The following is a 27,444-nucleotide window of genomic DNA, read 5'->3' as shown; positions in this document are numbered from 1 at the left end:
TAGTCACATTATCACGTCAGTATGGTAAAAAAGGACAAACTCCACATATGGACATTCAAATCTGTTAACCAAAGAAACCAGCAGCATGGTTAATGTTTGTCAGAAACTGCAACTTTTTCACAGCACTTTTTCCTTTCGATATCAACACGACTATAACAACCTCCCAAAAGTAATTTATTCTAGCATGTACCTGATACTTTTTGTTCTGCCCTGGATACTACTCCATTGCAAATTCCATTACTATAAGATGAAAACATGCTAGTGCAGTACATTGGTGGCTTATAGAGAGGCAGTCGTCCATATCAAAACAACACTTTATACTCAGGGCACAGATTGTATGGATATCCCCACAGAGTTTATACCATTACAGTGTTTGTGCAAGTACAGCAAGGAACTGGACCATGCTGTAAGTGTCATTTCACAAGGGTGGGGTCATAACATTGCAACAGAAATCAACTAAAATGCCCTGTGTATTCTACATGATTGAAAAAGCTACAGAAGCTAGTCACTAAAGGTGGATGCATCCACAGCTCCATCTATGAATTTGAGATTGGTCACTTCTCCAGCCCAATCCCTCAGGCACGGCTGCCATCTGTTATTTTTCTAATTAAAGATTGCAGATTTAAGGTGAGAGGGATAAGATGGATGACATCTATAGTGGACCGAAGGGAAGCAACTCGCCTGTAGCCACAGTTGGTCGTGTTGTGACCACTTCCCCCCGGCGGTACACTGGAAGGTGGCGTTCTGGCCCACATTCACCTCCACATTCTGCAGCCGCAGGAAGTGAGGTGCTTTCCCTGCAAAGGGGCGGGAAACACACTCAATACAATGAATAGGCATGCATAAGCACAAACACATACTGTATCAACTGTTTGACATGCATTGAGTAATTGAGAAAGCTGAGTTATGTGAGGAATAAAGAAAACAAATGCACACAACATTAAATTACCAACAAAACAGTGTTTTGTAGATCAGTGTGTTTTTTCTTTTTGTTCTTAAATCTAAAGTTAAGATTTCAGGTCACCTTTCCTTCCCTTCTGTAGAATTGTCTCCCCTGGTGTGCTCAGTACACACTAATGTCCAGCTGAAAAGCAAATGAACCGAGGCTGCTCTGTATGGCATTGAAACGGCATTGAAACGGCATCTCCTAATCTCATTTTCACCGCGCCTAGAAATGTAGGCCTAATAGTGTATTCATTGATCATCTCAATACGAGAATTTATCTTGACGTTAATTTCCCCCATTGAAGAAAAAAGCCGACTGGATTCCTTTACTCTGCAATTTATTTACCTTTACTCCCTAATCTTATTTGAATTCAGCACTGAGTGCTCTGTCCTAATTCCCAGGGAAAGCTCTAAGTCTAAGTACAGAAAGAGAAAGAAAGAAAGAAAACACATATAGGACACTGAGTGCCTTGGAGGAGTCCAGAGATGTGAGGCAAAGACATTCTGTCAGCTTTGAATGATGAAGGCCCTGAGTTTGTTCCTTCTTCTGTGCTCCATTATCTACCTCGTCCTCCCTCTACTCCCCTTGGTCTGTGTGTCCCCCACTCCCAAACACACATACACACACACAGCCTGCTAGACAGGAGTGTGAGACCAGATGATGCTCCATGGGGTAGAGTCACTTACGGCATGGGTGGGCCAACACTCGGACCTCGTCCACCGCGATGAACCCTGGATGGCCCTGTACGGATACAGACTCGAATATCACCTACCAAAAAGGGGGAGAGGAAGAGAGATGGGCAGAGATGGGAGTGGGGAGAGAGGAGAGAGTGAGAAACACAATTTGTACAGGCATTTTTCGTTACCCCTGCAAAACTCATCTGGACACCCTGTAAGAATGGCATCCACAATGCTGTCAACAACATTCACCATCTCTAACTACACACCCTTCAAAATGAAAGCTTGTCGCCACATTGACAGCAGCTCTTTCCATTGGGACAGCTGCAGCAATATATTCAAGTAATAATTAACAAACAATACAGGCGGATTGCTGCTGCTGTTCACATATGGGCCTGGCAGAATGTGCAGGCCAGTAGAGCAGTGCCATGTGCTCGGGACATGTGGGGCTCACACAGGGCTCTCGGTGAAGGCTGCCAGACTGGGAAGAGGGACTCAGGCCTTCAGGTCTCTGTGGCTAGATAGAGACAAATACGTATTTCACATTATAGGGCCAACCCGAACCCGACTGATATTTTATTTTCACATTGTCCTTTCCAGCACGTTACTACAACTGTGTTTGATGTGTAACCAGGCCAGCCCAGTACAGCTTGGCTTGGCTCAGCTCGGCTTGCTCATCAAGCTGAGCTGACAAAGGTAAAAATCTGTCGTTCTGCCCCTGAACAAGGACGTTAACCCACTGTTCCTAGTCTGTCATTGTAAATATGAATTTGTCTTAACTTACTTGCCTAGTTAAATAAAGGTTTAATAAATAAATAGGACAAGAGAGAGGGCTGGAGGTGGAGAGGAACCTCCTTCCACAGGTATAGTCAGGTGTTTTAGTCATAGCAAAAGCCTCCAAGGTTGTTGCTTTGCTCATAATAGGTTAGGTTTGCTGAAAATAACTAAATGGGTAGCATTTTATACAGAATGTTAAACACCAGTCACAACGTCAACAGTGAAGAGGCGACTCCAGGATGCTGGCCTTCTAGGCAGAGTTGCAAAGAAAAAGCCATATCTCTGACAGGCTAATACACACTGGACGGAGGGACTCTGCCTAGAAGGCCAGCATCCCGGAGTCGCCTCTTCACTGTTGCCGTTGAGACTGGTGTTTTGCGGGTACTATTTAATGAAGCTGCCAGTTGAGGACTTGTGAGGCATCTGTTTCTCAAACTAGACACTCTAATGTACTTGTCCTCTTGCTCAGTTGTGCACCAGGGCCTCCCACTCCTCTTTCTATTCTGGTTTGAGCCAGTTTGAGCTGTTCTGTGACGGGAATAGTACACAGTGTTGTACGAGATCTTCAGATTCTTGGCAATTTCTCACATGGAATAGCCTTCATTTCTCAGAACAAGAACAGACTGACGAGTTTCAGAAGAAATTCTTTGTTTCTGGCCATTTTGAGCCTGTAATCGAACCCACAAATGTTGATGCTACAGATACTCAACTGGTCTAAAGAAGGCAAATTCTCTTGGTTCTTTAATCAGCACAACAATTTTCAGCTGTGCTAACATAATTTCAAAATAATTTTCTAATGATCAATTAGCCTTTTAAAATGATAAACTTAGATTAGCTAACACAACGTGCCATTGAAACACAGGAGTGATGGATGCTGATAGCGCCTATGTAGATATTCCATAAAACAATCTGCCATTTCCAGCTACAATAGTCATTTACAACATAAAAAATTGTCTACACTGTATTTCTGATCAATTTGATGTTATTTTAATGGACAAAAATGTGGTTTTCTTTCAAAAACAAGGACATTTCTAAGTGACCCCAAACTTTTGACCGCTAGTGTATATGCATTTTTGTATAAATTCAAAAGTTAAACATTAATATTATTTGATAAGATAACCCCCTGAGTCAATACATGTTAGAATCATATTTGGCAGTGATTACAGCTGTGCACCTTTCGGGGTAAGTCTCTAAGAGCTTTCCACACCTGGATTGTCTATTATTCTTAAATAAATTCTTCAAGCCCTGTCAAGTTGGTTGCTGATCATTGCTAGAAAGCTATTTTCAAGTCTTGACATATATTTTCAAGGCGATTTAAGTCAAAACTGTAACTAGGCCACTCAGGACTATTCCATGTTGTCTTGGTAAGTAACTCCAGTGTATATTTGGCCTTGTGTTTTCCATTATTGTCCTGCTGAAAGATGTATTGGTGTCTGTTGGAAAGCAGACTGAACCAGGTTTTTCTCTAGGACTTAGCCTGTGCTTAGTTCTATTCATTTGATTTTATCACCCCAAAAATGATTTAGTCCTTGCAAATGACAAGCATACACATAACATGATGCAGCCACCACCATACTTGAAAATATGAAGAGTGGTACTCAGTGATGTGTTGTGTTGGATTTGATTCCAACCATTATGCTTTGTACAGTATTCAGGACAAAAAAGTAATTTATTTGCCATTTTATTTGCAGTTTTACTTTAGTACCTTATTGCAAACAGGATGCATTGTTTCAACTCATTTAGGTTGGTATTATGGCATATCTCAAATGTTGTTGATCCATCCTCTGTTCTCTCCTATCACAGCCATTTAACTCTGTAACTGGTTTAAAATCACCATTGCCCTCATGATGAAATCCTCTCCATCAACTGAGTTAGGTAGGACACCTTTATCTTTGTAGTCTCTGAGTGTCTTGATACACCATCCAAAGTGTAATTAATTACTTCACCTTACAGATAATTGTATGTGTGTGGTACTGAGATGCGGTAGTCATTCAAAACTCATGTTAAACACCACTATTGCACACTGAGTTAGTCCATGCAACTTAGTGTCTGACTTGCACATTTTTACTCCTGAAGTTTTTTAGGCTTTCCAAATCAAATGGGTTGAATACTTATTGAATCAAGACTTTTCAGCTTTTACTTTTCTAATAATTTATTACAATTTCTAAAAACACAATTTCACTGACATTATGGGGTGTTGTACAGAAGAGTATTAGCACCAAGTGAACATAAATAATAAATAAATGTTGATGGGTGGTGGTACTTCGATAGTTTCTGTTCTTGCATGGATAGTCTTTTAAAAATGTGGGAATATTTCGAGAATTATCTCAATTACATTTCGAGAATCAAGTCAAAATTTAGAGAATAAAGTTACAGTTATACTTAAAGATTAAAGTAGTGGATTTAAAGTAGTGGATTTAAGTAGTGGGTTAACTCCCTGTCTTCCTGTTGCTATGTGTGCCACTGTTGAAATGCCGACAGTTAGATAACCTGGTGAAACTATACTTTAAAATGGGCTTTAGTAACGAGGAAATAATTTATCTTTTAGCACATGATAACCACATTATTATAAGTAGGCCTATTAGGACCTGAAAGAAGTTGTGCCACGGATTATTTTCAGAAGGAGGAAACACATTCGGATGAGATATTTTGTGTGGTTGGTTAGATACATAGGAAGAGACAGGTGGGTTGTGTCTGTATACAGGTGTGTGTGTGTATGTGTGTGTGTGTGTGTGGGGGGGGGGGGGGGGAGTCTAATACACTTGTTCAAACAGGCATCACACACAAACAAACACACACACACACAGTATCCCCAAAGCAATACCATTCTAACGGCCATGGTGCATTGTCAGACTACGATGGAGTTGAGGTCAGGGCTCTGTGCAGCCCAGTCAAGTTCTTCCACACCAATCTCGACAAACATTTTCTGAATGGACCTCGCTATCTTCAAACGGGCATTGTCATGCTGAAACCGGAAAGGGCCGACCCCAAACTGTTGCCACAAAGTTGGAAGCACAGAATTGTCTAGAATGTCATTATATGCTGTAGCGTTAACACTACCCTTCACTGGAACTAAGGGGCCTAGAAAACCATGAAAAATAGCCCAAGACCATTATTTCTTCTCCACCAAACATTACAGTTGGCACTACGTATTGCATGGGGCAGGTAGCATTCTTTTGGCATTCGCCAAATCCAGATTTGTCGGAATGCCAGATGGTGAAGTGTGATTGTTCACTCCAGAGAATGCGTTTCCACTAGTCCAGAGTCCAGTAGCGGCGAGCATTACAAATCAAATCAAATTGTTATTGCGGGTGTAGTGTTCCTAGCTCAAACAGTGCAGAGGTATTTAACAATTCACAACAATACACAAATATCAAAGTAAAATAATGGAATTAAGAAATATAAAAATACTAGGATGAGCAATGTTGGAAGGACATTTACTAAAATACAGCATACAGTCGTGGCCAAAAGTTTTGAGAATGACACAAATATTCATTTTCACAAAGCCTGCTGCTTCAGTATGTATGATGACAATTTGCATATAGTCCAGAATGTTATGAAGAGTGATCAGATGAATTGCAATTCATTGCAAAGTCCCTCTTTGCCATGCAAATTAACTGAATCCCCAAAAACATTTCCACTGCATTTCAGCCCTGCCACAAAAGGACCAGCTGACATCAAGTCAGTGATTCTCTTGTTAACACAGGTGTGAGTGTTGACGAGGACAAGGCTGGAGATCACTCTGTCATGCTGATGGAGTTCAAATAACAGACTGGAAGCTTCAAAAGGAGGGTGGTGCTTGGAATCATTGTTATTCCTCTGTCAACCATGGTTACCTGCAAGGAAACACGGGCCGACATCATTGCTTTGCACAAAAAGGGTTTCACAGGCAAGGATATTGCTGCCAGTAAGATTGCACCTAAATCAACCATTTATCGGATCACCAACAACTTCAAGGAGAGCGTTTGAATTGTTGTGAAGAAGGCTTCAGGGCGCCCAAGAAAGTACAACAAGCGCCAGGACTATCTCCTAAAGTTGATTCAGCTGCGGGATCGGGGCACCACCAGTACAGAGCTTGCTCAGGAATGGCAGCAGGCAGGTGTGAGTGCAACTGCACGCACAGTGAGATGAAGACTTTTGGAGGATGGCCTGGTGTCAAGAAGGGCAGCAAAGAAGCCACTTCTCTCCAGGAAAAACATCAGCGACAGACTAAAGTCATTTTCACTGATGAATCGCCTTTCCGATTGTTTGGGGCATCCGGAAAAAAGCTTGTCCGGAGAAGACAAGGTGAGCGCTACCATCAGTCCTGTGTCATGCCAACAGTAAAGCATCCTGAGACCATAATTGTGTGGGGTTGCTTCTCAGCCAAGGGAGTGGGCTCACTCACAATATTGCCTAAGAACACAGCCATGAATAAAGAGTGGTACCAACACATCCTCCGAGAGCAACTTCTCCCAACCATCCAGGAACAGTTTGTGACGAACAATGCCTTTTCCAGCATGATGGAGCACCTTGCCATAAGGCAAAAGTGATAACTAAGTGGCTCGGGGAACAAAACATCGATATTTTGGGTCCATGGCCAGGAAACTCCCCAGACCTTAATCCCATTGAGAACTTGTGGTCAATTCTCAAGAGGCGGGTGGACAAACAAAAACCCACAAATTCTGATAAACTCCAAGCATTGATTATGCAAGAATGGGCTGCCATCTGTCAGGATGTGGCCCAGACGTTAATTTACAGCATGCCAGGGCGGATTGCAGAGGTCTTGAAAAAGAAGGGTCAACACTGCAAATATTGACTCTTTGCATCAACTTTCATGTAATTGTCAATAAAAGCCTTTGACACTTATGAAATGCTTGTAATGTTATACTTCAGTATTCCATAGTAACATCTGACAAAAATATCTAAAGACCCTGAAGCAGCAAACTTTGTGAAAATTATTGATTGCTATTTAACAGTCTGATGGCCTTGGGATGTTTTTCAGTCTCTCGGTCCCAGCTTTGAAGAACCTGTACTGACCTTGCCTTCTGGATGATAGTGGGGTGAACAGGCCGTGGCTTGGGTGGTTGATTAACTTGATGATCTTTTTGGCCTTCCTGTGACATTGGGTGCTGTAGGTGTCCTGGAGGGAAGGTAGTGTAAATCCTTCCTGTTTGGCCCTGTCCGGGGGAATCATCGGATGGGGCCACAGTGTCTACTGACCCCTACTGTCTCAGCCTCCAGTATTTATGCTGCAGTAGTTTATGTGTCGGGGGGCTAGGGTCAGTTTGTTATTTCTGGAGTACTTCTCCTTTCTTATCCGGTGTCCTGTGTGAATTTAAGTATGCTCTCTCTAATTCGCTCTTTCTCTCTTTCTCTCGGAGGACCTGAGCCCTAGGACCATGCCTCAGGACTACCTGGCATGATGACTCCTTGCTGTCCCCAGTCCACCTGGCCGTGCTGCTGCTCCAGTTTCAACTGTTCTGCCTGCGGCTATGGAATCCTAACCTGTTCACCGGACGTTCTACCTGTCCCAGACCTGCTGTTTTCAACTCTCTAGAGACAGCAGGAGTGGTAGAGATACTCTTAATGATCGGCTATGAAAAGCAAACTGATATTTCCTCCTGAGGTGCTGACTTGCAGCACCCTCGACAACTACTGTGATTATTATTTTAGGCTGGGTTTCTGTACAGCACTTTGAAATATCAGCTGATGTACAAAATGCTATATAAATACATTTGATTTGATTTGATTAGTGTGCTCCCGGTGATGCAGCCACACAGGTTGCTTTCAATTGTGTACAGTATTTGTAAAAGTTTGTGAGGGTCTTAAGGGCCAAGCCAAATTTATTCAGTCTCCTGAGGTTGAAGAGGCACTGTTGCACCTTCTTCACGACACTGTCTGTGTGGGTGGACCATTTCAGATTGTCAGTGTTGTTTACACCGAGGAACTTGAAGCTTTTCACCCGCTCCACTGTTGTCCCGTCGATGTGGATAGGGGTGTGCTCCCTCTGCTGTCTCCTGAAGTCCACAATCAGCTACTTCATTTTGTTGACGTTCAGGGAGAGGTTATTTTCCTGGCACCACTCCACCAGGGCCCTCACTGTAGGCTGTCTAGTCATTGTTGACAATCAGGCCTTGTCTTCAGCAAACTTGATAATTGAGTAGAAGACATGCGTGGCCACGCAGTCATGGGTGTACAGTGAGTACAGGAGGAGGCTGAGCATGTACCCATGTGTGGCCCCTTTGTTGCGAATCAGGTAGTGGAGGTGTTGTTTCCTACCTTCACCACCTGGGGCGGCCCGTCAGGAAGTCCAGGACCCAGTTGCACAGGTTGGGGTTCAGACCCAGAGCCCCTAGCTTGATGATGAGCTTGGAGGGTACTATGTTTTTATAGTCTGAGCTATAGTCAATGAACAGCATTCTTACATAGGTATTAGTCTTGTCCAGATGGGATAGGGCAGTGTGCAGTGCTATGGGGCGAAAGTCAATTAGTTCATTTACCTTTGCTTTCTTGGCTACAGGAACAATGGTGGACATCTTGAAGCAAGTGGGGACAGCAGACTGGACACCACTCCAGCCAACGTTTTGCATTGCGCATGGTGATCTTAGGCTTGTGTATGGATGCTCGGCCATGGAAACCCATTTCATGGAGCTCCTGACGAACAGTTCTTGTGTTGCTTTCAGAGGCAGCTTGAAACTCGGTAGTGAGTCTTGCAACCAAGGACAGATGATTTTTACGCGGTACATGCTTCATCACTCGGCGATCCCATTCTGTGAGCTTGTGTGGCGAAACTCTGTAGTGAGTCTTGCAACCAAGGACAGATGATTTATAAGCGTTTCAGCACTCGGCGGTCCCATTCTGTGAGCTTGTGTGGCGCACCACTTCGCGGCTGAGCCTTTGTTGCTCCTAGATGTTTCCACTTCACAATAACTGCAATTACAGTTGGCTGGGGCAGCTCTAGCAGGGCAGAATTTAACAAACTGACTTGTTTTAAAGGTGGCATCCTATGAAGGTGCCATGTTGAAAGTCACTGAGCGCTTCACTAAGGACATTCTACTGACAATGTTTGTCTATGGAGATGTCATGGCTGTGTGCTTGAATTTTATACACCTGTCAGCAACAGGTGCGGCTGAAATAGCCGAATCCACTGATTTGAAGCGTTGTCAACATACTTTTTTACATACAGTGTAGCTGAGACAAAATAGCATACAATGGAGACAATCCTCTTGTTTTGGGATAACCTATGCATCCTTTATTCCTCCCATCCTAGAAGACATCACCAATAGATGGATAGTGAAAGGAGATATTACGCTGGGCTACCAACCAAGTCACATCAGTGATTATTTCATTAGAGCCAATATAGCCTATCATCATATATCTAATAGGTCTTTATTTAGACCAATGATTATTTCAAGAAAGGGAGAATCCACCCATGAATATATTCAAACATCACCTCAGATTAGCTGCTTTGTGCATTCAGGAGTTTTCCTTAAATTGCCTTCATCTCACAGACATGTTTGCTTTAAACCCCTGCTTCGTTGTTTATTCTTCCAGCAGCCGTCGGTTAGGTCTATAATTGACTTTCCTTTGCCTACTGTAATGTACGATTAGCCTACAGGTTAGGGTACTTCATCTAGTTGGCCGCTATAGGTTTATAATGGGCTGCAAAATAGCAGTGATGTAGCGTATTTGGAGCGCAGCTTGACATGGGACGCATACACACGCATACCTCTTCCATCTCCACCAGGATCCCAAGATAATATGTTTTATTGGGTGTGCTCACACAGTCAACTAGCCTATATTTGTTAGAAGGATAGTTACCATAAGGGGGAAATACTACTGTTAGTAAAGCACCATGGATAAGGTCCGTAATAGTTTACATTACCTACAGATTGTTTGCACAGGTGTTTTGCAATGTGTTCGCCTAGGCTACGCAGCAGAAGATTGTGTAGTGAATATAGAGGGCACACTGTCAGGGACTCCAGTTTTCCACGGACTCCAGTTCTCCAGGGACTCCAGCCCTGGGACTCCAGCCCTGGGACTCCAGCCCAGGGACTCCAGCCCTGGGACTCCAGCCCTGGGACTCCAGCCCAGGGACTCCAGCCCCAGTTCTTTTAGCAATCAGTGAAAGTTTTTTGATTGTGCTAATAATTCACCATGGCCGTTAGAAGAGTGTTTGCCTATAGTCTGAATACGACTTTCCCGAAGAAGATCCTCTGTTTTGCCCACCACCCAGTACAATGGATCGGATCCCAGCCGGCGAACCAAAACAACGTCGTCGTAAAAGGGGCAGACGAAGCGGTCTTCTGGTCAGTCTCCGGAGACGGGCACATCGCACACCGCTCCCGAGCATACTACTCGCTAATGTCCAGTCTCTTGACATCAAGGTTGAAAAAATCCTAGCATTGGTAGCATTCCAGAGAGACATAAGAGACTGTAACGTTCTTTGCTTCGCGGAAACATGGCTCACTCGAGACACGCTATCAGAGTCGGTACAGCCAGCTGGTTTCTTCACTCATCGCGCCGACAGAAACAAGCATCTTTCTGGTAAGAAGAGGGGCGGGGGGGTATACCTTATGATTAACGAGACGTGGTGTGATCATAACAACATACAGGAACTCAAGTCCTTTTGTTCACCTGACTTAGAATTCCTCACAATCAAATGTCGACCTCATTATCTACCAAGAGAATTATCTTCGATTATAATCACAGCCGCATAAATTCACCCCCAAGCAGACACAGCGATGGCCCTGAACAAACTTTATTTGACTCTATGTAAACGGGAAACCACATATCCTGAGGCTGCATTCAATGTAGCTGGGGATTTTAACAAGACTAATCTGATAACAAGTCTCCCTAAATTCTATCAGCATATCGATTGTGCTACCAGGGCTGGTAAAACCCTGGATCATTGTTATTCTAACTTCCGCAATGCATTAAGGACCTCCCCCACCCTCCTTTTGGAAAAGCTGACCACGACTCCATTTTGTTGCTCCGTGCCTATAGACAGAGACTAAAACAGGAAGCTCCCGCGCTCAGGTCTGTTCAATGCTGGTCCGAACAATCGGATTCCACGCTTCAAGATTGCTTCGATCACGTGGATTGGGATATGTTCCGCACTGCGTCAAACAACAACATTGACGAATACGCTGATTCGGTGAGCGAGTTTATTAGCAAGTGGATCGGCGATGTCGTACTCAGAGCAACTATTAAGACATTCCCACACCAGAAACCGTGGATTGATGGCAGCATTCACGCGAAACTGAAAGCGCAAACCACTGCTTTTAACCAGGGCAAGGTGACCGGAAACATGACCGAATACTAACACTGTAGCTATTCCCTCCGCAAGGCAATCAAAAGCTAAGCGTCAGTGTAGAGACAAAGTAGAGTCGCAATTCAACGGCTCAGACACAAGAGGTACTTGGCAGCGTCTACAGTCAATCACGGATTACAAAAAGAAAACCAGCCACGTCGCGGACCAGAATGTCTTGCTCACAGATAGACTAAACAAGTTCTTTGCTTTCTTTGAGGACAATACAGTGACACTGACATGGCCCGCTACCAAAACCGGTGGACTCTCCTTCACTGCAGCCGACGTGAGTAAAACATTTAAACGTGTTAACCCTCGCAAGGCTGCAGGCCCAGACGGCATCCCCAGCCGCGTCCTCAGAGCATGCGCAGACCAGCTGGCTGGTGTGTTTACGGATATATTCAATCAATCCTTATCACAGTCTGCTGTTCCCACATGCTTCAAGAGGGCCACCATTGTTCCTGTTCCCAAGAAAGCTAAGGTAACTGAGCTAAACGACTACCGCCCTGTAGCACTCACTTCCGTCATCATGAAGTGCTGTGAGAGACTAGTCAAGGACCATATCACCTCTACCCTACCTGACACCCTAGACCCACTCCAATTTGCTTACCGCCCCAATAGGTCCACAGACGATGCAATCGCAACCACACTGCACACTGCCCTAACCCATCTGGACAAGAGGAATACCTATGTGAGAATGCTGTTCATTGACTACAGCTCGGCATTTAACACCATAGTGCCCTCCAAGCTCGTCATCAAGCTCGAGACCCTGGGTCTCGACCCCGCCCTGTGCAACTGGGTACTAGACTTCCTGACGGGCCGCCCCCAGGTTGTGAGGGTAGGCAACAACATCTCCACCCCGCTGATTCACAATACTGAGGCCCCACAAGGGTGCGTTCTGAGCCCTCTCCTGTACTCCCTGTTCACCCATGACTGCGTGGCCTTGCACGCCTCCAACTCAATCATCAAGTTTGCAGACGACACTACAGTGGTAGGCTTGATTACCAACAACGACGAGACGGCCTACAGGGAGGAGTAGAGGGCCCTCGGAGTGTGGTGTTAGGAAAATAACCTCACACTCAATGTCAACAAAAACAAAGGAGATGATCATGGACTTCAGGAAACAACAGAGGGAGCACCCCCCTATCCACATCGACGGGACAGTAGTGGAGAGGGTAGTAAGTTTTAAGTTCCTCGGCGTACACATCACAGACAAACTGAATTGGTCCACCCACACAGACAGCGTGGTGAAGAAGGCGCAGCAGAGTCTCTTCAAACCCAGGAGGCTGAATAAATTCGGCTTGTCACCAAAAGCACTCACAAACTTTTACAGATGCACAATCGAGAGCATCCTGTCGGGCTGTATCACCGCCTGGTACGGCAACTGCTCCGCTCACAACAGTAAGGCTCTCCAGAAGGTAGTGAGGTCTGCACAACGCATCACCGGGGGCAAACTACCTGCCCTCCAGGACACCTACACCACCCGATGTCACAGGAAGGCCATAAAGATCATCAAGAACAACAACCACCCGAGCCACTGCCTGTTCACCTCACTATCATCCAGAAGGCGAGGTCAGTACAGGTGCATCAAAGCAGGGACTGAGAGAGAGACAGAAAAACACCTTCTATCTCAAGGCCATCAGACTGTTAAACAGCCACCACTAACATTGAGTGACTGCTGCCAACATACTGACTCAACTCCAGCCACTTTAATAATGGAAAAATGTATGTAAAAATGTATGACGAGCCACTTTAAACAATGCCACTTAATATAATGTTTACATACCCTAAATTACTAATCGCATATGTATATACTGTACTCTATACCATCTACTGCATCTTGCCTTTGCTGTTCTGTACCATCACTCATTCATATATTGTTATGTACACATTCTTCATCCATTTACACTTGTGTGTAACGTAGTAGTTGTGGAATTGTTAGGTTAGATTACTCGTTGGTTATTACTGCATTGTCGGAACTAGAAGCACAAGCATTTCGCTACACTCGCATTATCTGCTAGCCATGTGTATGTGACAATTTTTTTTTAATTGGATTTGATTTATTGCCTTAACTCCCTTATCTTAGCTCACTTGCACTCACTATATATATACTTTATGTTTTATTTTTTCCACTGTATTATTGACTGTGTTTTGTTTATTCCATGTGTAACTCTGTGTTGTTGCATGCATATTTTGTATTGTTGCATCTAGGCTACTTTACCCTTCTCTCTCTCGGCCATTCCTCTCACCAGTTGTATTTGGTATTTATTAGGATCCCCATTAGCCGCTACAAAAGCATGACCTACACTTACTGGGTTCCACATTAAACATGACATAATCATGGTTGGGGCGTAACGGGAGTAATGGATTACATGTAATCCGTTACATGTAAGGGATTACAAAAAAATGATGATTGTAATATGTTATGTTACCTGCAAAAATATTGTAATCAGATTACATTTTTTTAATTTTTAAACTAGATGATTACTTTTAAATTCAGAAAGAATGTTTGCGGAAAAAAATCTTTGACACTTCTCTGTTTTCTCAATGACATTCAAATCAGCATTGAAAAAAGGCGCAAGTAGAGACCACTATGATGACGCACCAAATGGGTTTGATGGATCGCGGGAAAAGAGCAGGAATAGACTTTTGTAGGTTACAGTCCAAGCTGTGTCTTCCAATGGTGCGACTGCTGTCGGCATTCAATCACTATCCAACTTGAATAAATCAATTCAAATTTAATTTGTCACGAATACAACAGTGAAATGCTTACTTACAGGCTCTAACCAATAGTGTAAAAAAGGTATTAGGTGAACAATAGGAAAGTAAGGAAATAAAAACAGTAAAAAGACAGTGAAAAACAGTAGCGAGGCTATATACAGTAGCAAGGCTAGATACAGACACCGGTTAGTCAGGCTGATTGAGGTAGTATGTACATGTAGATATGGTTACAGCATATGGTACAGTGAGCGCAAATGAGGTAAGATAAGAGAGTTATCTAGGCCATGGTGGGGAAGTAGTATATATAGCAATATATATAGTAACAATATAGCAATTTAAACACTGGAATGGTAGATGTGCAGAAGATGAATGCGCAAGTAGAGATACTGGGGTGCAAAGGAGCAAGATAAATAAATACATACTATATGGGGATGAGGTAGGTAGATAGATGGGCTGTTTACAGATAGGCTATGTACAGGTGCAGTGATCTGTGAGCTGCTCTGACAGCTGGTGCTTAAAGCTAGTGAGGGAGGTATGAGTCTGAGATTTTTGCAGTTCGTCGCAGTCATTGGCAGCAGAGAACTGGAAGGAAAGACGACCAAAGGAGGGATTGGCTTTGGGGGTGATGAGTGAGATATACCTGCTGGAGCGCGTGTTACGAGTGCGTGCTGCTATGGTGACCAGTGAGCTGAGATAAGGTGGGGCTTAACCTAGCAGGGACTTGTAGATAACCTGTAGCCAGTGAGTTTGGCGTCGAGTATGAAGCGAGGGCCAACCAACAAGAGCGTACAGTTCGCAATGGTGGGTAGTGTATGGGGCTTTGGTGACAAAACGGATGGCACTGTGATAACAAACTGGATGCAGTCTGAGTAGAGTGTTGGAGGCTATTTTATAGATGACATCACCGAAGTCGAGGATCGGTAGGATGGTCAGTTTTACGAGGGCATGTTTGGCATGCTTTGTTGCGATATAGGAAGCCGATTCTAGATTTAATTTTGGATTGGAGATGCTTAATGTGAGTCTGGAAGGAGAGATTACAGTCTAACCAGGCACCTAGGTATTTGTAGTTGTCCACGTATTCTAAGTCAGAGGCGTCCAGAGTAGTGATGCTGGACGGGTTAGCAGGTGAGGGCAGGCATCGGTTGAATTGTCATGTATTGTCATGTTGTGTCTTGTTTCTGTCCTTTCCCTTCACCCTGTCTCCCTCTGCTGGTCGTTATTAGGTTACCTTTTCTCCCCCTCTTTCCCCCAGCTGTTCCTTGTCTCCTCCTAACTACCTCGTCACCCCTTTTCCCACCTGTTCCCTTTTTTCCCTCTGATTAGTCCTCTATATCTCTCTCTGTTTCTGCTCCTGTCTTTGTCGGATTCTTGTTTGTGTTATTCATGCCTGAACCAGACTATCGTCATGTTTGCTGCAACCTTGTCCTGTCCTGTCGGAATCTGCCGGTCCATCTGATCCTACGTTTGTTTTGTTATTAAAGAAGCTCTGTTTACGTTAATTCGCTTTTGGGTCCTCATTCACGCACCGTAACAGAAGAATCCGACCAAGAATGGACCCAGCGACTTCGGATCCTCTCCACTCAGCCGTCGAGATCCAGGGAGCGATGCTAGGCAGACACGAGCAGGAATTGTCTGCTGCTCGACATGCCGTTGAGACCCTGGCCACCCAAGTCTCCAACCTCACAGAACAGGTTCACCATCTCCGCCTCGATCCACCGGCCACTTCCAGGGCTTTCGAATCTCCGGAGCCCAGAATCAATAACCCGCCGTGTTACTCTGGGGAGCCCACTGAATGCCGCTCGTTCCTCACCCAGTGTGATATTGTGTTTTCTCTCCAGCCCAACACTTACTCCAGGAGCACTGCTCGTGTCGCCTACGTCATATCTCTCCTTACTGGACGGGCTCGTGAGTGGGGCACGGCAATCTGGGAGGCAAGGGCTGAGTGTACTAACCAGTATCAGGACTTTAAGGAGGAGATGATACGGGTTTTTGATCGATCTGTTTTTGGGGAGGAGGCTTCCAGGGTCCTGTCTTCCCTATGTCAAGGTAATCGATCCATAACAGACTACTCTATTGAGTTTCGCACTCTTGCTGCCTCCAGTGGCTGGAACGAGCCGGCCTTGCTCGCTCGTTTTCTGGAGGGTCTCCGCGCAGAGGTAAAGGATGAGATTCTCTCCCGGGAGGTTCCTTCCAGCGTGGATTCCTTGATTGAACTCGCTATTCGCATTGAGCGACGGGTTGATCTTCGTCACCGAGCTCGTGGAAAGGAGCTCGCGTTCTCCGTTGCCCCCCTCTCCGCATCACTACCATCTTCCTCTGCCGGCTCGGGTGCTGAGCCTATGCAGCTGGGAGGTATCCGCATCTCGACTAAGGAGAGGGAACGGAGAATCACCAACCGCCTCTGTCTCTATTGCGGTTCTGCTGGTAATTTTGTCACTTCATGTCCAGTAAAAGCCAGAGCTCATCAGTAAGCGGAGGGCTACTGGTGAGCGCTACTACTCCTGTCTCTCCTTCAAGATCCTGCACTACCTTGTCGGTCCATCTACGCTGGACCGGTTCGTCAGCTTCCTGCAGTGCCTTAATAGACTCTGGGGCGGAGGGCTGTTTTATGGACGAGACCTGGGCTCGGGAACATGACATTCCTCTCAGACAGTTAAGGGAGCCCACGGCCTTGTTCGCCTTGGATGGTAGTCCTCTCCCCAGGATTCAGCGTGAGACGCTACCTTTAACCCTCACTGTCTCTGGTAATCATAGCGAAACCATTTCTTTTTTAATTTTTCGTTCACCTTTTACACCTGTTGTTTTGGGCCATCCCTGGCTAGTTTGTCATAATCCTTCTATTAATTGGTCTAGTAATTCTATCCTCTCCTGGAACGTCTCTTGTCATGTGAAATGTTTAATGTCTGCTATCCCTCCTGTTTCCTCTGTCTCTTCTTCACAGGAGGAGCCTGGTGATTTGACAGGGGTGCCGGAGGAATATCACGATCTGCGCACGGTGTTCAATCGGTCCAGGGCCACCTCTCTTCCTCCACACCGGTCGTATGATTGTAGTATTGATCTCCTTCCGGGAACCACTCCCCCCCGGGGTAGACTATACTCTCTGTCGGCTCCCGAACGTAAGGCTCTCGAAGATTATTTGTCTGTAGCTCTTGCCGCCGGTACCATAGTCCCCTCCTCCTCTCCCGCCGGAGCGGGGGTTTTTTTTGTTAAGAAGAAGGACGGGTCCCTGCGCCCCTGCATAGATTATCGAGGGCTGAATGACATAACAGTGAAGAATCGTTATCCGCTTCCTCTTATGTCTTCAGCCTTCGAGATCCTGCAGGGAGCCAGGTTTTTCACTAAGTTGGACCTTCGTAACGCTTACCATCTCGTGCGCATCAGGGAGGGGGACGAGTGGAAGACGGCGTTTAACACTCCGTTAGGGCACTTTGAATACCGGGTTCTTCCTTTCGGCCTCGCTAACGCTCCAGCTGTCTTTCAGGCATTAGTCAATGATGTCCTGAGAGACATGCTGAACATCTTTGTTTTCGTTTACCTTGACGATATCCTGATTTTTTCACCGTCACTCCAGATTCATCTTCAGCACGTTCGACGTGTCCTCCAGCGCCTTTTAGAGAATTGTCTTTTTGTGAAGGCTGAGAAGTGCACTTTTCATGCCTCCTCCGTCACATTTCTCGGTTCTGTTATTTCCGCTGAAGGCATTAAGATGGATCCCGCTAAGGTCCAAGCTGTCATTGATTGGCCCGCCCCTAAGTCACGCGTCGAGCTGCAGCGCTTTCTCGGCTTCGCGAACTTCTATCGTCGTTTCATCCGTAATTTCGGTCAGGTGGCAGCTCCTCTCACAGCCCTTACTTCTGTCAAGACGTGCTTTAAGTGGTCCGTTTCCGCCCAGGGAGCTTTTGATCTCCTCAAGAATCGTTTTACATCCGCTCCTATCCTTGTTACACCTGACGTCTCTAGACAGTTCGTGGTCGAGGTTGACGCGTCAGAGGTGGGCGTGGGAGCCATTCTTTCTCAGCGCTCCCTCTCTGACGACAAGGTCCACCCTTGCGCGTATTTTTCTCATCGCCTGTCGCCGTCGGAACGTAACTATGATGTGGGAAACCGCGAACTGCTCGCCATCCGCTTAGCCCTAGGCGAATGGCGACAGTGGTTGGAGGGGGCGACCGTTCCTTTTGTCGTTTGGACTGACCATAGGAACCTTGAGTACATCCGTTCTGCCAAACGACTTAATGCGCGTCAGGCGCGCTGGGCGCTGTTTTTCGCTCGTTTCGAGTTCGTGATTTCTTATCGTCCGGGCTCTAAGAACACCAAGCCTGATGCTTTATCTCGTCTCTTCAGTTCTTCAGTAGCCTCCACTGACCCCGAGGGGATTCTCCCTGAGGGGCGTGTTGTCGGGTTGACTGTCTGGGGAATTGAGAGGCAGGTAAAGCAAGCACTCACTCAAACTCCGTCGCCGCGCGCTTGTCCCAGGAACCTTCTTTTCGTTCCCGTTCCTACTCGTCTGGCCGTTCTTCAGTGGGCTCAGTCTGCCAAGTTAGCCGGCCACCCTGGCGTTCGGGGTACGCTTGCTTCCATTCGCCAGCGTTTTTGGTGGCCCACCCGGGAGCATGACACGCGTCGCTTCGTGGCTGCTTGTTCAGTCTGCGCGCAGACTAAGTCCGGTAACTCCCCTCCTGCCGGCCGTCTCAGGCCGCTTCCCATTCCCTCTCGACCGTGGTCTCACATCGCCTTAGATTTTGTCACCGGACTGCCTTCGTCAGCGGGGAAGACTGTTATTCTTACGGTTGTCGACAGGTTCTCTAAGGCGGCTCATTTTATTCCCCTTGCTAAGCTTCCTTCTGCTAAAGAGACGGCACAAATCATCATCGAGAATGTTTTCAGAATTCATGGCCTTCCGTCAGACGTCGTTTCGGACAGAGGTCCGCAATTCACGTCTCAATTTTGGAGGGAGTTTTGCCGTTTCATTGGGGCTTCCGTCAGTCTCTCTTCCGGCTTTCACCCCCAGTCTAACGGTCAAGCAGAACGGGCCAATCAGACTATTGGTCGCATCTTACGCAGTCTTTCTTTTCGCAACCCTGCGTCTTGGTCAGAACAGCTCCCCTGGGCAGAGTACGCCCACAACTCGCTTCCTTCGTCTGCGACCGGGCTATCTCCTTTTCAGAGTAGCCTCGGGTACCAGCCTCCGCTGTTCTCATCTCAGTTCGCCGAGTCCAGCGTCCCCTCCGCTCAGGCTTTTGTCCAACGTTGCGAGCGCACCTGGAAGAGGGTCAGGTCTGCACTTTGCCGTTATAGGGCGCAGACTGTGAGGGCTGCTAATAAGCGTAGAACTAAGAGTCCTAGATATTGTCGCGGTCAGAGAGTTTGGCTCTCCACTCAGAACCTTCCCCTTAAGACCGCTTCTCGCAAGTTGACCCCGCGGTTCATTGGTCCGTTCCGTATTTCTCAAATCATTAATCCTGTCGCAGTTCGACTTCTTCTTCCGCGATATCTTCGTCGCGTCCACCCGGTCTTCCATGTCTCCTGTATCAAGCCCGTTCTTCGCGCCCCCGCTCGTCTTCCCCCCCCCCCCCCCATCCTTGTCGAGGGCGCACCCATCTACAGGGTCCGTAGGATTTTGGACATGCGTCCTCGGGGCCGTGGTCATCAGTACCTAGTAGATTGGGAGGGGTACGGTCCTGAGGAGAGGAGTTGGGTTCCCTCTCGGGACGTGCTGGACCGTGCGCTGATCGAGGATTTCCTCCGTTGCCGCCAGGTTTCCTCCTCGAGTGCGCCAGGAGGCGCTCGGTGAGTGGGGGGGTACTGTCATGTATTGTCATGTTGTGTCTTGTTTCTGTCCTTTCCCTTCACCCTGTCTCCCTCTGCTGGTCGTTATTAGGTTACCTTTTCTCCCCCTCTTTCCCCCAGCTGTTCCTTGTCTCCTCCTAACTACCTCGTCACCCCTTTTCCCACCTGTTCCCTTTTTTCCCTCTGATTAGTCCTCTATATCTCTCTCTGTTTCTGCTCCTGTCTTTGTCGGATTCTTGTTTGTGTTATTCATGCCTGAACCAGACTATCGTCATGTTTGCTGCAACCTTGTCCTGTCCTGTCGGAATCTGCCGGTCCATCTGATCCTACGTTTGTTTTGTTATTAAAGAAGCTCTGTTTACGTTAATTCGCTTTTGGGTCCTCATTCACGCACCGTAACATGAATAGCATGCATTTAGTTTTCCCTGTGTTTAAGAGCAGTTGGAAGCCACGGAAGGAGAGTTGTATGGCATTGAAGCTCGTCTGGAGGTTAGTTAACACAGTGTCCAAAGAGGGGCCAGAGGTATACAGAATGGTGTCGTCTGCGTAGAGGTGTACCAGAGAATCACCAGCAGCAGGAGCAACATCATTGATGTTTACAGAGAAGAGATTCGGCCCGAGGTTTGAACCCTGTGACACCCCCATAGAGACTGCCAGAGGTCCGGACAACAGGCCCTCCGATTTGACACACTAAACTCTATCAGAGAAGTAGTTGGTAAACCAGGCGAGGCAATCATTTGAGAAAACAAGGCTGTCGAGTCTGGCAATAAGAATGTGGCCTTGGCCAGGTCGATGAATACGGCTGCACAGTAATGTCTCTTATCGATGGCGGTTATGATGTCGTTTAGGACCTTGAGCGTGGCTGAGGTGCACCCATGACCAGCTCTGAAACCAGATTGCATAGTGGAGAAGGTACGATGGGATTCGAAATGGTCGGTAATCTGTTTGTTAACTTGGCTTTCGAAGACCTTAGAAAGACAGGGTAGGATAGATATAAGTTTGTAGCAGTTTGGGTCTAGAGTGTCACCCTCTTTGAAGAGGGGGATGACCACGGCAGCTTTCCAATCTTTGGGAATCTCAGATGATACGAAAGAGAGGTTGAACAGGCTGGTAATAGGGCTTGCAACAATTTCAGCAGATCATTTTAGAAAGAGAGGGACCAGATTGTCTAGCCCGGCTGATTTGTAGGGGTCCAGATTTTTCAGCTCTTTCAGAACATCAGTTATCTGGATTTGAGTAAAGGAGAAATGATGGGGGCTTTGGCGGGTTGCTGTGGAGGGTGCCGGGCAGTTGACCGGGGTAGGGGTAGCCAGGTGGAAAGCATGGCCAGCCGTAGAGAAATGCTTATTGACATTCTCAATTATAGTGGATTTATCAGTGGTGACAGTTTTCCTAGCCTCAGACCAGTGGGCAGCTGGGAGGAGGTGCTCTTATTCTCCATGGACTTTACAGTGTCCTAGAACTTTTTTGAGTTAGTACTACAGGTTGCACATTTCTGTTTGAAAAAGCTAGCCTTAGCTTTCCTAACTGCCTGTGTATATTTGTTCCTAACTTCCCTGAAAAGTTGCATATCACGGGGGCTATTCCACCACAGGATGTTTTTGTGCTGGTCAAGTGGAGTGGACCAAGGACTATATCTATTCAAAAAATTTTGAATGGGGCATGCTTATTTAAGATGGTGAGGAAGGCACTTTTAAAGAATAGCCAGGCATCATCTACTGACGGGATGAGGTCAATGTCATTCCAGGATACCCCGGCCAGGTCAATTAGAAAGGCCTGCTCGCAGAAGTGTTATAGGGAGCGTTTGACAGTTGAAGAGGGGTGGTCGTTTGGTCGCAGACCCAATACGGATGCAGGCAATGAGGCAGTGATCTTTGAGATCTTGATTGAAAACAGCAGAGATGTATTTGGGGGGCGAGTTAGTTAGGATGACATCTATGATGGTGCCCGTGTTTACGGATTTGGAGTTGTACCTGGTATGTTCATTGATCAGTTGTGTGAGATTGAGGGCATCAAGCTTGGATTGTAGGATGGCTGGGGTGTTAAGCATGTCCCAGTTTAGGTCACCTAATAGCACAAACTAGATAGATGGGGGGCAATCAATTCACATATGGTATCGAGGGCACAGCTGGGGGCAGAGGGGGGTCTATAGCAAGCGGCAACAGTGAGAGACTTGTTTTTTGAAAGGTGACTTTTTAGAAGTAGAAGCTCGAATTGTTTGGGTACAGACTTGGATAGTAATACAGAACTCTGCAGGCTATCTTTGCAGTAGATTGCAACACTGCCCCCAGTTCTATCTTGGAGGAAAAATGTTATAGTTAGCAATGGAGATTTCAAGGTATTTGGTGGTTTTCCTAAGCCAGGATTCAGACACGGCTAAGACAGTGAGCAGTGAGTAAAACAAACTTAGGGAGTAGGCTTCTAATGTTAACATGCATGAAACCAAGGCTTTTACGGTTACAGAAGTCAACAAATGAGAGCACCTGGGGAGTGGGAGTGGAGCAAGGCACTGCAGGGCCTGGATTAACCTCTACATCACCAGAGGAACAGAGGAGAAGTAGGATAAGGGTACGGCTTAAGGCTATACGAACTGGCCGTCTAACACATTCTGAACAGAGAGTAAAAGGAGCAGGTTTCTGGGCACGATAGCATAGATTCAATGCGTAGTGTACAGACAAAGGTAAGGTAGGATCTGAGTACATTGGAGGTAAACCTAGGCATTGAGTAATGATGAGAGAGATATAGTCTCTAGAGACGTTTAAACCAGGTGATGTCATCGCATATGTAGGAGGTGGGATAACATGATTGGTTAAGGCATATTGAGCAGGGCTAAAGGCTCTACAGGGAAATAAGACAGTAATATCTAACCAGGACAGTAATGGATGAGGCATATTGATATTAGAGAGAGGCATGCATAGCCAATTGAACATATGGGTCCATGGCGATTCAGACAGTTAGCAGGCCGATGCTAACAAGCTAGCAAATAGCAGACCGGGTTAGCAAGCAAGCAGTTACCAGGGGCTAGCAGTTAGCAGACCGTTTTAGCAAGCAAGCAGTTACCAGGGGCTAGCAGTTAGCAGACCGGGGCAGGCAAGCTTGCAGTTAGTAGACCGGTGCTAGCAAGTTGGCTTTTGTGGGACGTCGCGATGGGGGTAAGTCTGTTTTTGCCTCTTCGTGCGGTGACGTCGATAGACCAGTCCTGGACATAGTAGGGTTCCAAGTAGCTAGCAGAGCTAGCAGGTTATCAGAACGGGCCTTCAGCGGGTGTCGCGCCTGAGGGGCCTGTTGGAATCCTCGGGTAGGTTATGTTGGTATTCCAGTCGTAGAGGATCGGCGGGGTTCTGTGCCCCGTACCGGCAGTAGAAGGGGCCCGGATATTGTAGCCCAGGAGTGAGTCGGGAGATGGGTCTAGCATGGGCTAGCCCCAGGCTAGTTGGTGCTAGCTCCAGGACGGAAACATTAGCCAGGAGTAGTCAACCCGGGTTGCGGTTAGCTAGCTGTGATGATAAAAAGTTTAGAGTTCGTGGTAGGAATTTGGGGATATGGAGAGAAAAACAGGTCCATTATACTCTGGTTTGAAAAGCGTTGTACGAACTGGCGAGAGCTTTCCGAGCTAAAGGTTAGCTGATGACCGCTAGCAGTGGTTAGGTGACTGATAGCTGGTAGCTAGTTCCGGTAGCCATTTGATTACCTGTTCAGGAGCCTTATGGCTTGGGGGTAAAACTGTTGAGAAGCCTTTTTGTCCTAGACTTGGCACTCCGGTACCGCTTGCCATGCGGCAGTAGAGAGAACAGTCTATGACTGGGGTGGCTGGGGTCTTTGACAATTTTTAGGGCCCTCCTCTGACATCGCCTGGTGTAGAGGTCCTGGATGGCAGGCAGCTTTGCCCCAGTGATGTACTGGGCCGTACGCACTACCCTCTGTAGTGCCTTGCGGTCGGAGGCCGGGCAATTGCCGTACCAGGAAGTGATGCAACCAACGATCTTGCAGGTGTAGAACCTTCTGAGGATCTCAGGACCCATGCCAAATCTTTTTAGTTTCCTGAGGGGGAATAGGCTTTATTGTGCCCTCTTCACAACTGTCTTGGTGTGTTTGGACCATTCTAGTTTGTTGGTGATGTGGACACCAAGGAACTTGAAGCTCTCAACCTGCTCCACTGCAGCCCCGTCGATGAGAATGGGCGTAGACTATTCGTTTGGAGGTAATGATGCCAGCAAGTGGTGTAGTCCACGGCCATACGGATATCACTTATTACTGATATCTACATATGCCATTGATGTGAACCACACTGCTGCGCTCTCATGTCGTTATTGGCACCTTACTGATTGTGGTTGTTGTGGATGGCTGTTCACAAATCTAAACCCAATCAATGTTTTTGAAACCAGTGGACAGCCAGTGAAAAATGTGCTCTTGCAACAGCTGCATAGTGCGGATCCAAGCCTATGGAATAAAATTTGAGCTTTTATTGCTCAATATAAATCATGCTAATTAAAAAAAAAATCCATAGTCCTAATGGACATGCTCAAACGTTCACACTTTTAATAGACTTAAAGGGGCAATCTGTAGTTACTACATAACCAACCCATAAGAAGAATTTGACATCCATATATGGCCAGCTATGTAAACTTTAACATTGATTCATCCTGTGTCTTCTTCTAATGCCTCTTAAAGGGAAAGTAATCTAAAAGTAACTGAATGTAATCAGATGTCGTTATTGAGTTTGGGTTATCCAAATGTTACATCACTGATTACAATTTTGGACAGGTAACTAGTAACTGTAATGGATTACATCTTAGAAAGTAACCTACCCAAAATAACATTATTAGTCAAGGACTGAAATACAGACATAAAATATCACACATAGCCTACATATCAGTACATACACACAATATCTAGGTCTAATACATAGTGCAGTGCAAAATACTATACAAGATATATAAAATGGCTTACTCTTCACAGTCCCCTTTGTGCAGTAAGGTGTGTTTTTATCTGTTTTTTGAAACTGATTTTATTGCTAGCTTGAGTTACCTGGGGTGGCAGAGAGTTCCATGTAGTCATGGCTCTGTATAATACTGTGCATTTCCAAGCCTCTGTCCTGGACAATGGGGACTGTGAAGAGACCACTGCTAGCATGTCTTGTATTGTACAGATGAGTGTCCAAAATGTGTGCAAACTACTTGAACAGACAGTTTGGTACCTTCAACGCATCAATACTTCACACAAAAGACCAATAATGATGCAATCAACCCCTACTCAACTTTGAGCAAGGAGAGTGTGACATGCATGATACTGACACGTTCCCTCCGTATACATCTAAGTGTAATACGTGCTGATTTCTTCTGGACAGACCCCTTGACAGCAATTTTCTAAAATGGATTAAATCATTTTTTCCCCCCCATTGGCAGGTAGCCTAGTTGTTAGAGAGTTGGGCCAGTAACTGAAAGGTTGCTGGATCAAATCCCAAAGCGGACAAGGTAAATATTAGTTGTTCTGAACAAGGCAGTTAACCTGCTCTTCCCCAGCAGGCTATCCTTGTAAATAAGAATTTGTTCTTAACTGACTTGCTTATTAGTTCATTTAAAAAATAACAATAATAAATCAATCTACACACAATACCTCATAATGGCAAAGTAAAAACAGGTTTTTAGACATTTTTGCAGATGCATTACAAATAAAGAACATAAATACCTTATTTACATAATTATTCAGACCCTTTGCTATGAGACTCAAAATTGAGCTCAGGTGCATCCTGTTTCCATTGATCATCCTTGAGATGTTTCTACAACTTTATTGGAGTCCACCTGTGTTAAATTCAATTGATTAGACATGATTTGAAAAGGCACACATCTGTCTATGTAAGGTCCCACAGTTTACAGCGTATGTCAGGGCAAAAACCATGAGGTTGAAGGAATTGTCCGTAGAGCTATGAGACAGGATTGTGTCGAGGCACAGATCTGGGGATGTGTGCCAAAAAATGTATGTTGATGGAGGTAATCCTGGAACCTTTGCGGTTAGGGTGAATCCCTTCTATTTTCAAGAGTCTTGGTTGCTCTCACAGCAAGTCAAAATTATCACCAATGAGACATTCCTGTCTTTGCAGAGTTTCTTCAAGAACTTGTTTGGGGCAGCAAGGCAGCTGTAATGTTCCGAACCCATTCTACAGCATGGCAGGGGGCCAGGAATGACTGCTCTCTTCCCTGTGCAAACAAGGATGTTCAAGAGAATGTTGCAGCCCTCCTTCAGTTCCTCAGATTTCCAAAAGTGAATTTCGGTAAATCCAACGTGAGAGAAAATGGTGCCAATATTAGAGTAGTTGACTAAAACTGCGGGCAGGAGGAGTTGGACACGGGCACCTGGGTGACATTGGACCTTGGTCTGCCCACAGGCCGCAGGCAGGCCAAAATGTCTCACTATTGAGCTGACCACAACGATGATGGTCGTGATAGAATCCGATGGGGAAGGACGAGGGGGAACAGAACGGGTCTGCCTTGGGCAGGGGGGAGGAGGTGTGCTTCGACTCATGCCAGCCTGATTCACCGCACATGTACCTGTAGCAGCGGATTGCATCGGAATCCTCAGGGGGATGGAAGAGGGTTTCCTTTGGTTAGTGACTGGCTGAGCTGTGGAGGGTGCCCCTGGACGGATGCTGGCTGTTGGTATACACCCAGGATCAGAGCTGACTCCCAGGGTTGTCCGCTCCAGCAGGCAAAGCTGTTTAATAACTGGATCGGATCTTCTAGGATATACGGAGGCTGACCAGACCGGATAATCTCTTCCATAAACTGCTTGATGATGATACATTTAGAACAAATAATTTATGTTCATTTATCAGTTCCACCTTATTTTCCTCTGCTTGCGTAGGTATAATCTTTCACCTCGAGCATTTGAGACACAGACACAAATACAACTAGTATTTTGACTCTATCATTGCAAGCGTCATCTTCCTCTGTTAGCATGATGGCTAACCGCTAACTATTGTTTTTTTTTTTTGCAGGAATCCGGGACACAAACTTGCAGTCCCAGCTGAAAAAGCTAACCGTGTCACGGAATCCTTAGCTGTCAGAATTTCCAGTGGTTAAATATGTTGTGGTTATCAACATGATTAAAAATGTATTAAACAGAAACAACAGACCGTGAGGACAGTACACTGATCTGTTGCATGTATGATACAGATGTGATATGTTCGATGGATTCTTGGGAAGGGTAGGCTACGGCCATTTTTTTTCAGCGCTATCATACCCTGAT

General features: G+C 46.0%; 1 protein-coding gene across 1 annotated transcript in view; it reads right to left on the bottom strand.

Annotated features, from left to right (window-relative positions):
• Window positions 1–27,444, bottom strand: part of LOC110527653 (receptor-type tyrosine-protein phosphatase T) — a 511,724-nt gene that overhangs the window by 319,976 nt on the left and 164,304 nt on the right. The window contains exons 4-5 of the mRNA XM_021609068.2: window positions 1,632–1,713; window positions 682–797 (exon numbers count right to left, since the gene is read on the bottom strand). Coding sequence (XP_021464743.2) covers window positions 682–797; window positions 1,632–1,713 — 198 coding nt within the window. The remainder of the gene's footprint in view (window positions 1–681; window positions 798–1,631; window positions 1,714–27,444) is intronic.

This window comes from Oncorhynchus mykiss, chromosome 7 (genome assembly GCF_013265735.2).
Source record: "Oncorhynchus mykiss isolate Arlee chromosome 7, USDA_OmykA_1.1, whole genome shotgun sequence".
Lineage (NCBI taxonomy): Eukaryota > Metazoa > Chordata > Actinopteri > Salmoniformes > Salmonidae > Oncorhynchus > Oncorhynchus mykiss.
This window is presented reverse-complemented; position numbering and strand designations above follow the sequence as displayed.